Source organism: Zingiber officinale, chromosome 2B, assembly GCF_018446385.1.
Source record: "Zingiber officinale cultivar Zhangliang chromosome 2B, Zo_v1.1, whole genome shotgun sequence".
Classification (NCBI taxonomy): Eukaryota; Viridiplantae; Streptophyta; class Magnoliopsida; order Zingiberales; family Zingiberaceae; genus Zingiber; species Zingiber officinale.
Genome location: NC_055989.1, coordinates 1588325 through 1601992, shown reverse-complemented (window position 1 = coordinate 1601992; position 13668 = coordinate 1588325). Strand labels below are relative to the sequence as shown.

Below are 13668 nucleotides of genomic sequence, written 5' to 3'. Positions count from 1 at the left end.
GTTGGTTAAAGTCTATTAGAATCTCCAAAGCTCTCAGTGTAATCTTTATATGTAGTCCCTATGTGTGATCAAAAGAATGTGGCGAGATTTCTCCATTGAGAAGAAGGATTGAACTCGTCGAAATTTCAGTAACTAATTCACCAACGGATTGAGGGATCCTTCACCTTATGAATAATCATGTAATAAGAATATCATTTTTGAATCACGTTACATCAACGTATTAACGATTTAATTATTTTTTTTAAAGTCTTTTAGTTATTGGCTTTCGTATTACTTTTGGTATTCTCTGCTCATTAGTCCAATGTCGCTTCTGAGGTAGACAGTCTCATTGGATCGATTTCACATTAGTGACTATCTGAAGTTGAGATCAAAGAGAGCATGCTCCAGCATGATTTCTTGTTGTATGGGTAAAGGAGATCAGACTTGGTGGGACCATGTTATTATGACAATATTGACCCAGTGTCACTATAGCAATCTTAGGGCTTCCACAATATAAAGAGATATTTTTTCCAAATAATTATAATCCTCATTTTCATATCATCATTCAAATATCTCATCATACAAATATTTAAAATTTTAAAATCAAATATTTTACTAACTAAATATTTATGAATTTCATCAATCAAATAACTGACTCTCAAATATCTTCAATTCTATAATTAAATATCTTACCAACTAAATATTTACATCTAATTTTATATTTAAATAAAATTAATTATATTTTTATAATTCTCCAATTTAATATTTCGTCTTCCATTTATTTATAAATAATTTTTATTTAATATTTATCTATATATTTTAATAATTATTTAATATAAAAAATAACATTGATTGATTATTAATAACAATTTAATATAGTTATTTTTTTCAAACTTCGATTGAGTTAAATTTTTTTTTGACAACATTCATGTTTTTTTTTTTTTAATTTTCCAAGACGATTGAATTTTAAAAAATAAAATAAAATAAAAATAACCGTTGCCGACCATTTGGTGGGCCGGTTGCATGCCACCAAAAAAGAAACCACCGATTCTCTTAATACAATTTTAATTAAGTTAGTGTTATTATTATTATTATTATTATTATTATTATTATTGTTTTCATGGATTATTCAGCTTGTCCACTTACCGATTCACGGCGATTATTCGGATCCTTCCAAAATCGACGATTCCCCCAGAGCCATCCTTCTCCAGCCTCCTCAGAATTCCCAACTGTCGCCGGGCGCAATGCTTCTTCTAGGGTTCCTCCTGTTGCTCCTCCGCCTGGGCGAGGCTTCGATCCACGAGTACTCCAATGGTGTCTTCGCCCCGCGCTCTAACTCCTTCTTCTTCCACGGCGGAAGCGAGGGTCTCTACGCGTCCTCTGAGGTCAACATCACCGCCCCAGCGTCCGACGGCAATTCCTTCGTCCAGTGAGCTTCCCCTCCCTCTACCCTTTCCGATCTCGTATTTTATGCCTCCGATCTGACCAGGGCGGCGAATTTTGTACATTGCCCTCTTCTCGGATTAGCTTTGATTGGGTCGTGCTCGATTTCGTTATTTGTTGCTGTTGGTGAATTATTTGATCGAATTTAGGAACTTCAATGACTTTTAAAAAACACTAGGCTTCCCGTTCCCTCATTGGCATTGAAGAAACTGATATGCGAGAGTCTATGGTAGAATTGCTATCCTCGAAAGTGCTCTTTTGCAACATTGTGTATATTGGGGCAAAAAAAAAATGTATTTATATTCCCCCCAAAATCAAATATTTCTAATTTGCTTTAATGTGTTCCTTAGATTATTTATTTTTTATTTCACGTTTGCATAAACAGAAATAAATGTTGAAGCATAGTGGTTGTTTTTTTGTTTTGTACTTGAACAAGCTGCGTGGCTGAAACTCGGTCTCAATTTGTTGACCTGTATGTTAATATGTTATAGGGCAGTGTTGCATGGACACTGATTGCTAGAAAGTTTAGACAAGGGCTGACGTATAATGAGCTCAAGATAGGTCTTATTAGGGCACTTATTTATATTTCTCTTCTGTATAATATTCTCCGTATGTAGGTTGGCATTAAACAGTTTTAATCATGTTTTTTTCCTCCATGATTTACATTGTAATTAGATAGCCTGGTGTACTTTAAACTTAATAAAATATATATAAACTAGAGATTGACACTGATTACAACTGAATAGAGACAGGCAAGTAAGGCCTAGAGATACTTCATCAGAAATATATGGAAATTCTTTTTAATTAAATGGGTATCATTTCTCTCAAATACAAACCACTATAGCTAGTCAATGTATTCTCCAGGTTTGATCTTGTAATATTCAAACGGACAAAAGAGTCAGCATCCAAGCATGGTGATATGCAGCAAAAGACTGGATTAATAGAAGCTATACTAGTTGAAATCCAAGATAGGGACAAGATTGGTGGTAGATTCTTGGACACTGACGATATATGCTGCACACGTGAGTTGCATGATCAGAACCTCTGTAAAGTAGGAGAAGTGATCATTCGCCCAAGTCAGGATAACTCAGATGGACCAGTACGTGTGCAAACATTTTTTGATGGGAATGGTGAAGAGGCAACCATGAATGCACAAGCTATTCCCATCAATAAAACTGGAATGTACTATCTTTACTTTATGTTTTGTGATCCACAACTTGTGGGCACTGTAATTAAAGGTAGAACTGTTTGGAGAAATCCACATGGCTATCTTCCTGGGAAAATGGCTCCTTTAATGACATTCTATGGATTCATGTCATTGGCATATCTTCTGCTTGGTCTCTTTTGGTTTCTCCAATTTGTGCGGCATTGGAAGCATACACTGCATCTTCACTATCATATTACAGCTGTTATTGCTTTAGGCATGTGTGAAATGTCTTTTTGGTACTTTGAGTACGGAAACTTCAATTCTACTGGAACTCGACCTATGGGTATAACCATTTGGGCAGTCACTTTCACGGCCATCAAAAAGACTGTTTCTCGCCTTCTGCTTCTTGTTGTTTCAATGGGATATGGTGTTGTCAGACCAACTTTGGGTGGCATAACAACAACAGTTGCTCTTCTCGGGGTCGTATATTTCATTGCCTCGGAAGCTCTAGAACTTGTTGAGCATTTGGGAAACATCAATGACTTTGCTGGAAAAGCAAGACTGTTCCTGGTGCTGCCTGTTGCTCTTTTGGATGCAACTTTCATTGTCTGGATGTTTTCATCATTATCAAAAACTCTAGAAAAGCTTCAGGTAACTCTATCCATGACATCCATGTTAGATTGCTGTTGAGTTAACTTGATGATCGTCTTACACATTTCTTTGTTTTTGCTAGTAGCTATCACATTTCATATCTGCATCATATAATAAAAGAGGAATGCACAATCTATGAATTAGTTCATGTAGTCTTTGACAATGATTGTATTTTGTGGCATGAGGTTGTATGTCAGTATTGCCTTAGCATACTTCTTAAGCACAGGATGAACTATAATATAAAAGTTGGCATACCATTTTGTTTGGTGCTTAGGTCTGTGCCACTATATTTGACAGTTGACTGGTAAAAAGTCTTGCCTATTTTCTGCATTTAATTCCTTGGATGAAGCCCGGAAGTTTTATGAACAAACCAAATAGAAAATTTGTACACATGCTCTGGATGTAGGAATTTAGGTAATTGGAGTTGATTGAAGAACTCTAGAACAGCGTTTCCAAAAAATCTGCACTTATAACAGGTTAAGCATCTTCTTGTGCAATCTTTGAGAAGCAATTGTTCAAGATCTACAAGGAGTGAAACTTAAGGCGAGAAAATAGGTTGCAACAGGGAACAAAATTTCAAATGCTATAAAGTTGGGAACTCCCTCTTTAAATATTACATTTAGGAGTTAATTATAAAGTTAGCATTTTCATAATTCATCAACGGATCAAAAGATCGAGTTGTCCTTTAGATCTATTTACTATTTTGTACATCATTTTCTCAATTTTTTTTTTGTCATTTTACGTTGAATTAATAAACTGGAATCAATATCAGCTGACCTATCAAGCATGAACATCTACATGCATCAGCAATTTAGACTCCAAATTTATGCATCTAAATAAGAAAAGAACTGAAACATGATCACCTCATGCAAGGCTACTAAACCAGGTCTCTGGTATTGCTTGATGCTCTTGTATCAGATTACGCAACTCTAAAGATTACTATTACAACATTCAAGTTAAAAGGGCATGTGTCTTATTCTAATTGTTGATTTACTGATTCTCTCTCACCATTTAGCTTGCTCTAAATATTGGCATGTTGCTTCAGGTTAGGAGAAACACAGCAAAACTGGAACTATATCGCAAGTTTACCAATACTCTTGCTGTTTCTGTGCTTCTATCAATTGTCTGGATTGGCTATGAGGTAAATTAGCATATCTAATAAAATTTCTTAAGCTGAAGCGACTTGTTTATGCTTCATTGCTTTGTTCCCACAAGGCAACCTTGTATCTCTATCCATGTTATGCTATCCCTTTTATACGTCTTACTGGAGTACCTTGACCAGTATCTATCATAAGAGGAGGTTAAACACTTACTGAAACCCTAATAAGGGCAGCTTGGTGCACGAAGTTTCCGCCATGCGGGGTCCCGGGGAAGGATCCATTGTACGCAATCTTACCCTGTTTTTTGCAAGAGGCTGTTTACAGGATACTGAAACCCTAATCTCACATATAATTGCTTTTTTCCTTTGGCTAAAAAAAAAAATCAGTTTGTAGTATTATGCTGATGCTAATCATATAAAGTTCTCAACATCAAGAAGAGATAGACATGCTTTGTAGGCAGAGTGCTTGTTGCAAATGTGTTTATTTTAGTCATGAAGTGATGATTTTCGCACACCTGCAAAAGCAGTTTATTCCACTTATTACTTTCTAGTTAACCTGAAATATACTCTTGTTTTATTGCAGTTGTATTTTAATGCAATTGATCCATTAAGTGAGCTTTGGCAAAGGGCTTGGATTGTCTCTGCATTCTGGAGTGTTCTCTCTTTTGTACTCCTTGGAGTTATCTGCATCCTGTGGGCTCCATCTCAGAATCCAACTAGGTACACCATGGTGTTGTTTCTTTGGTCGTCGCAGGATTTTTGAAGATTCTTTTCTGTTTTCTATATGAAGTAAAATCTATATGCTGAATAAGTTGATGGTGCCGCTCTCAACCTTTATGCACCTTTTATATTTGAAATATCAATTCCTACTTGAAGATCTGCCTTGACAATTATCACTACCGTGAAATTCTTCCATTTATGGCTATAACTTCGTTTAATTATATGATTAGATTGTTTATAGACTTTGCTATACATATGTGCTGTTGTGTTACTTGCAGATATGCATATTCAGAGGATACAAATGATGACTTCGATGATGAGGGTCCTCTTACGGGAAGCGGTGCCAGAGGCATTGGTGATCCCTTGAGCAAACTGGAAAGGAAGGAAAGAAAGAACATTGATCATGCATTTGTGTCGGCAGGTGACCATGAGGAGGATAAAAGAGAGTAGTAGAATTCCTCCCCTGCATGGGGTTTGGATCTACCTTGCTGGTTCTGGTATGCTGCCTAATCACTTCTATCATGTATGTTAAGAAGATCTATATAATTGGTTATAAAACTTTTACTTGATCCTTACAATTTAATCTACCTTGGAGCATGTTTTGACTATTGTTTAACGTCATTGAGTGAATTCTACTTATGCAATTTGTTTCTATAACATTAAATATCTTATTGAATAATTAACTTTTATCTAATTAGTTATAATGTAATTAGAAATATTCTATCTAGCTAATTGTTTTGTAAAGCAATTTTATAAAGTTGGAGGAACTAAGATAACAATTTAACTTGCACTAAGTCATGATAGTTATTAGATAGTAATGTGTAATTTAGTTGTTATTTATAAAGATGGCAAATTGGTCTAAAGATAGGAAAAGATGATACTATCTAGATTAAAATAGACACTTGATTTTGTAAATCAGAAAAGGAGACGAAGGGTAAAAGAATGGACAATGGCTGTTTTTTTTTTTCCAAAGCTGCACGATGAGTAAAAGAAAGGAGAATGGTCACGTCTGTGATCCATTTATGTTAAATTGTGGACACATTAATTATCAAATCATCTTTGATTGAAATGACTTTCATCTAATATTGATGGATGGATGGATGGATGGATGGTGAAGGACAAAAAAGAAACACATGAGCAGCAGCAACATATAATAACATATAATGATATTTTGGAATATAGAACAAAAACTAGTGAATACCACAAGGCCAAACAAACAAATTAAGTATAAGAGAATTCGACTAGGATATTTGTATTGTATCAAATTAGCTTATGTCAATTTTTTGGAATTTGTTATGTTGTATATAAATGTATTAGTTGTGACCTATAATGATCTATATGTTCTTGCTTTTCGGAGTCCAACATCTGATGGATTGGGCTTAATACTTGATAGAGCACTAATACAATCACTTTAATGAAACATTTGATCACTTTGAGCTGTTAAATAGGGATATTTTATTTACTACAGTAGTAATATGAACGGATTCGGCCTACCCTCTGCTGAATGTCATTATACACTTTTTAATATCTCCACATTTTTTAAAGCTGGAATCTGATTGGCCTTTTTCTAAGTTGAGATCATACATGGACAGAACGTAACAAAGTGAGTGATTGAGGCTTGAGATAAAAAAGTTTACCTCCAAAAGACACAGTGGACTAAAGTGAAGGTGCAGGGGGAGGATGAGGAAGAAGAGGGGCCATTGAATCTCACTCCAATAGGAAATGGATCCAATTAGTTGGAGAATTCTATTCACAAAAAGTAATTAATTAGAAATTTTTAAATCTTGCAAGATAGAACAGTAGGGAATTCATCTGATATTCTTAATTACGCCCTTGATCTTTTCAATTTTTCCTTTTTTCTTTTGTTTTGAACCATTGAAGTAATTGTTATGTTCTGTTTGCCTGTTTTAATACAATTACTTGAGCATTTTTAGCTATCAATTTCAATATGCTGTCTATTTGTTTTGTGCTGCATGATTGAAACTACCTCACTGATTTAATGTTTTTTTGCTAGGAAATATACCTGTCGATCGCATATAGAGAGAGAGCTGCGTGTGATAACGTTCCTAATGTTCATAGCTAGGAGCTATGGATTTGTTCTAAAACAAATTATTTAATTTCACTTGTAAGTAAAATTTTAATTTCACTTGTTTTTTTTTTGTAAATTGAGTTCGATTTCACTTGACTATCAACTCGTCCAACCTTTTTGACTTTAGCCCATGATCTGGTTTGTTAAACTTCATATTTGATAATGAAAAAAATTATTAGCTTAGCAGAAAAAAAATCAAAATTTTTCTATCCATAAAAGGATAATTAATGAATTTTTATTCGATTAAATTGAATAAATTGGAAAAAAAATTGAGTCAATAAATTTTTTATGTTAAAAAAAATTTAACTTTAGTTAAATTTTTTTTATTCCTAAATTTTTTTGATTAATTTAGTTTTTACCAAATTAATTAATATTTATCGGCTTATTTTATTTTGATTTTTATTAAAAAAATTAATTTTATCGATTAGTTTAAAAAATTTATTTTATTCCGTCCTTTTGAAAGGAAATCAATTTATTCGGTTTATTAAATTTGGATTTATTTGGTTCCATTTTAACCTTTAAATTTATTTTAAAATTATTTTTTCACCTAAGATTTAATTTTTAAAACATCTCTAAATTTTATTAACGATAACGCCCGCCAATAATTAAGCACTTTAATGATAATAAAAAACAATAAAAATATATTTTAGATTTAAAAAAGGTATATTGCTAGTTAAAGGTCATCACCGTCAAGAGCGCGCTCTCGAAGACTTTAAACTAAAAGCAACTAAAATGTTCCTTTCCCCAAAAAGCGCTGCTTCGGGGACTCGTAAAATCTCCTTCACGCTGCCCACGTTGCGTGTGGGCCCGACCACCACCCTCCCGTGCCCAGCCTCCATCCGACGGCTGCCCGCCGCGTGATCGACTGATCGATCTATCGGACCCCGCGATCCCGCCGTCGATCCTCTGGCAAAGAGCTGGCGCAACGCGGTGGCGTCCGGAGAGAGAGAGAGAGAGAGAGAGAGTGTGAGAGAGACAGTTACCACCGCCACGTCGGTGGCGGATGCCAGCCAACTTCACCCGATTTGAGTACAGAGAGACCGGAGAGTTATAGGAATCCAGAAAAAGCGTTGTCGTCTATGAGCTGCAAGACAGCAAGAGCCGTTTTTTCTAAATCTCCGCCGCCGCTCGGATCTCGCCGGAGGTATTTCCTTCCTCTTCTTGCTAGATCTGCTTTCATTTTGACGATTTCGAGTTGAAACTCTCGATGTTTCTGACTAAACTTGCAGGATCTTTGCATTTTTCTTCTTCTTCTTCTTCCTTCTGTCGATTTGTTGTTTGAGTTAGCAAAAATGCGAGAACTCGGGTGAGATTTCGAAGTTTTCCTTCAAGATCCAGTTCCTCGCCGTGGTTAGGGTTCCTCCGTTCCTAGATCGGAGTCCCTCCTTGTTTTCCATGGTGAACTGTCGCCATTTCAGATGGCCCTCGGCCTTCCTCCTTGCTTCCTTCCTCTTGCTCGTCTTCGCCGCCGGTGATAACTCGACGTACACCCCCAGGGATTACATCCTCCTGAACTGCGGCTCCTCTGGGCGGGCCAGTGACTCAGACGGCCGTGTTTGGAACGGCGACACCGGATCGAAGTTTGCCCCTTCGCTGGACTCCGCCGGCCTCGCGGCCTCCCAGCAAGCCTCCTCGGTCGCGGAGGTACCTTACATGACGGCCAGGATCTTCACCTCGCCGTACACCTACTCCTTCCCCGTCGGCCCTGGCCGCAAGTTCATCCGCCTCTACTTCTACCCTTCCAACTACTCCACCCACGCCCAGTCCGACGCCTTCTTCGACGTCACCTGCAACAACCACACCCTTCTCAGCAACTTCAGCGCCTTCCTGACCGCCAGTTCTCTCAACTACGACCACCTCACGCGTGAGTACTCCGTCAACACCTCGACCGGCGGCGGGCTGGACCTCACCTTCACCCCATCGAGCTCCCACCCAAATGCCTTTGCCTTCATTAATGGTGTCGAAATCGTGTCGATGCCGGACGTCTTCACCTTAGGAAGTCCTAGCCTTTTCACCGGTGGACCTCCTGTGTCATTCCCTATAGAGCCAGACATGGCAATGGAGACGATGTATCGGCTCAATGTGGGTGGCCAATTCCTTTCCCCTACTCAGGATTCAGGCCTGTTTCGCACTTGGAGTGATGATTCGGAGTATATCTTCGGGGCCGCTTTCGGCGTGAGCTACTCCAATGACCCCAATGTCACAGTTGCTTACACTGCCGGTGTGCCGAGCTACACCGCGCCCTTGGATGTTTACTCGACCGCGCGATCCATGGGACCGGATACAAACGTTAACCTGAACTACAACTTGACATGGATTGTCACCGTCGATGCTGGTTTCTTTTATCTTGTGAGGTTCCATTTCTGTGAGATACAGTATCCGATGACAAAGGTGAATCAGAGAGTGTTCCATATCTACGTTAACAACCAGACTGTGCAGGAGAATGCTGATGTAATCGCATGGAGCCATGGGATAGGCAAGCCTGTGTTTGAGGACTATGTTGTGTTTACAACAGGAAGTGGGCAGATGGATATGTGGGTTGCTCTCCATCCAGATATCGAACAGAAGCCAGAGTACTATGATGCGATCTTGAATGGTCTTGAGATCTTCAAGATTCAAAACAGCAATGCTAGTCTTGCCGGACTTAATCCGCCGCCGAGACCTCAGCCGCCTGTGGATGCTAGCCGGATTTATGGTCGGTCCACAAGCCACAAGAGTAGAGCTGCAGTCGTTGCCGGTGGAGTGGCCGGAGGGTTAGTTTTTCTGATTGCTGGTTTTTGTCTCGTGGGATTCTGCAGGCGCCACAAGGCGAAAGGGAAGGATGCGGGTAGCAGCGACGGGCCTTCTGGTTGGCTGCCTCTCTCACTTTATGGCAATTCTCATTCGGCGACATCAGCCAAAACAAATGCTACTGGCAGCTATGCCTCCTCGCTCCCGGCCAACCTATGCCGCCACTTCTCGTTCGCGGAGATAAAGACTGCAACCAAAGGTTTTGATGAGTCCCTCCTCCTTGGCGTTGGTGGATTCGGGAAGGTCTACCGCGGGGAGATAGATGGTGGGACAAACGTTGCTATAAAGCGCGGTAACCCAATGTCCGGGCAAGGCGTGCATGAGTTCCAAACTGAGATTGAGATGCTCTCGAAGCTCCGGCACAGGCATCTTGTCTCCTTGATTGGCTATTGTGAGGAGAACTGCGAGATGATCCTCGTGTATGATTATATGGCGCACGGCACACTGCGAGAGCATCTATACAAGACTCAGAAGCCACCCCTCACCTGGAGGCAACGACTTGAGATTTGCATTGGAGCTGCCCGCGGACTGCACTATCTCCATACGGGTGCCAAGTATATCATCATCCACAGAGATGTGAAGACCACAAACATCCTGCTAGATGAGAAATGGGTTGCTAAGGTTTCAGATTTTGGTCTTTCCAAGACTGGCCCGATGCTCGACCACACCCATGTCAGCACAGTTGTGAAGGGTAGCATTGGATATCTTGACCCGGAGTACTATAGGAGGCAGCAACTTACCGACAAGTCGGATGTTTACTCATTCGGGGTTGTGTTGTTTGAGGTCCTTTGCGCGAGGCCAGCTCTTAATCCAGCACTTCCAAAGGAACAAGTGAGTTTGGCTGAGTGGGCAGTGCACTGCCAGAAGAAGGGAATGCTTGATGACATCATCGACCCCTACCTGAAGGGCAAGATCGCACCACAGTGCCTCAAGAAGTTCGCGGATACTGCCGAGAAGTGTGTGGCAGATAACAGCACAGAAAGACCATCCATGGGCGATGTTCTCTGGAACCTTGAGTTTGCCCTCCAGCTGCAGGAGAGTGCTGAGGAAAGCGGCAGCATCAGTACCGGTGTGTCTGATGAAACTCCTATGATGATTGGAAATAAAATTGTCGATGATCCATCCATGGAACCGAGTATCACAACGACATCAATCACCTCGATAAGTATCGGAGGGCAGAGTCTAGCAAGTGTCGACTCTGACAGCTTGACTCCTAGTGCTGTGTTCTCACAGATCATGAACCCAAAGGGAAGGTGAGCTCAAAGGTGATATGGCGCATCAATCTTCAACAAGGTACTCTAGCCCTTTGCTTTTCTTTTGTTTTGATATTAATGTCCTTGTTAACTGGATTTGTTGAGTTTGCATAGTAATATTATTAGATATTGAGGTTTCAAGTAATCCGTGGAACTTGAATTATCTTGTATTGTGTGCTCTTAAGAATGAAATGGTCGTGTAACAAAATAAAGAGGTGTTGGTTTGTTAGTAGAACTAGAATGTTTTGTTATGTTAACCAGATTGGATTGGTCCTTGGTTTTCGATTTCTGTTAATAATTGCTGAAAGCAAAACTTCAAAGAAATGGTCTGCTCCACCCTTTGATCTCTGCTGTTTAACGGGTCATCAGGTATCTCCAAATTAGGAGTAGGCTATTAGCTTCTTTTGGTTTGAGTGTTTTCTGTTTTTATTTTCTATTTTCTACTTCTCATTTTCTATTTCTATTTTTGTGTTTGCTAATATAGTTTTTAGAAAATAGAAAATGTGTTTGGTATGATATGCTGTATTTCTATTTTTATAGAAAAGAAATTTGAAAAATACATATGGTAAGTTGAGCTATTTGCTCGGATCAATTGAAATGGGTTCTTGATCACTAAAATCAATCTCAATTTCATAGTTTGACATATCTTTTAAAATTCGGAACCTTGCTTTGAGCATCCCAATATATTGCTCTATAATATTACAATGTACTGCTATATAATATTATGACCAACATAAATATATATATATAGAAAGTTTTATCTGTTATTTACCACCGCGAAGTTTAAGAAAGTTATTTTCATGCTTTGTCAATGCGTCTATGAACAACCTGAAATCATTTATTGTCCTCTTTCAACCAGTATACACAAATGTGAAAAAATATGTTGAAGTCACATGCAAGCATTACATTTTGTGTAACAATAATATTTCTACCAGAAAACATGTTTGAATTGATGTAGGTATCCATGCCAACACGTAAGTCACATCGATAGCTCCGAGACAATTCTAAAAATCCACAATGTGTTATTAAGGATATATTGTTAATGTATCTAGACACATTAGGGTTCAATATATACCTTAAAATACAAAAACCACTTTGGATGTTCAATATGTAAGGATGGATGTCATTGTGTTCATATGGTCGAATAGTATATGTGCCCAACGTACAAACAGTTCATAGAACTCGTTTGAACCACTTGCTATTGGTGTAGAATGAATGCTGAAATCGATTTGCACATATTCGATGTCGTGTGTTGTGCCCGATGATAGTAAGAACATAGCGACACCTTCTTCAACTATATTTTTCGTTCCATCTTACAATGGATTCATCTCCTTTAATGTTCTATAAAAATTCACAAACACATGTTTTGATATACAAAATTGTCAAAGCAAACTTGGGGATTGCCCATCAAATATTTCTTGTATATACATCCTCCCGATAAGAGATGAAGTCTGATGACATTCGATCAATGTATCCATGAAAATCACTTATCATGTCATGAAAAAATTCATTTGCGATACCCAAAACTATAAGCAAATTGATATCTAGGCCTACTTCAATAGATTCATCATTAGAGCTTGACATGATCCGTAACAAATTGATATTAAAATCCACACACACATTCATAAAATTATTGATAGAATAATCTCAAATCAATAAATAATTCAAATTAAAAAGCTCAACATAGTCTTCAACATTATATTCCAATATATCAAATAAGTATAAATATTCAAGCCTAGAAATCAAACAAACTCCATTAAGATTAAATAGTCTTCAACTAGGTAATAAAAGCAATTCTCGTCAATTTGGCAACATATGATCCTACGCGTGCTCAAGATTGAGGCAATTCAACCATTCAGCTCTCTTATTTGATGGAATTTTCATGAAAATTTCACACAGGCCAGGTTTAAGGAAAGCTTTTGTAGCTTTTGTGTATACTTAGGTAGATAAATTATTCATCCCATTTAAAATCTGCATGCACATGTCTATAGAGTAAGGATCATTGAACAAGCTAGTTCCATGTTTGCCTAGCCATAGATCCACCACAAGCTTCATATTTTACAATTTTTTAAAGTTTAGGATCTTTACGTCAATGATTATTGAATGATTCTACACCACGAAGTCATCGATTATTAGGTTCCCCTCCAACTTCCTTATTCTCGTCATCAACGACTTCAACATACACCTCTATTAATGAATGTTTCTTAGAGCTCTCCCTCTATATAAGATGTGAGACGTAATTGAGTAGAAGCCTTGTGCATATCATATGTTACAATTATTCCACTGAAAACTTCACTAAAAATGTGGAAATAATCATAGCCTTCCTTTCTATTTTTCTATAGCATTGTTTAGGAAAATTAGTATTTTATTATACACTAACATATGTACAAATATATAGTTGAATGGATACAAACATGTATCATATAAAATTTTGCCCGCACTTCCTCTGGAGCATTCACTTTTTTGATATCAAGATCCCTTGTAACAATAGTATGAA

The 13668-nt window shown here is 38.1% G+C and overlaps 2 protein-coding genes across 2 annotated transcripts; both read left to right on the top strand.

Annotated features, from left to right (window-relative positions):
- The first annotated feature begins 1114 nt into the window (after positions 1-1114).
- LOC122045000 (transmembrane protein 87A-like) lies at positions 1115-7258 on the top strand. The gene is made up of 6 exons (XM_042605040.1): positions 1115-1408; positions 2287-3220; positions 4266-4361; positions 4903-5039; positions 5318-5536; positions 7054-7258. Exons 1-5 carry the CDS (start codon positions 1224-1226, stop codon positions 5487-5489), a joined length of 1524 nt encoding a protein of 507 aa, XP_042460974.1. The 5' UTR covers positions 1115-1223; the 3' UTR covers positions 5490-5536; positions 7054-7258.
- Positions 7259-7819: 561 nt separating this feature from the next.
- Positions 7820-11428, top strand: LOC122044999 (receptor-like protein kinase FERONIA). Its single transcript, XM_042605039.1, has 2 exons — positions 7820-8272; positions 8358-11428. The coding sequence occupies exon 2, from the start codon at positions 8524-8526 to the stop codon at positions 11173-11175; it is 2652 nt and encodes an 883-aa protein (XP_042460973.1). The 5' UTR covers positions 7820-8272; positions 8358-8523; the 3' UTR covers positions 11176-11428.
- Positions 11429-13668: the final 2240 nt, after the last annotated feature.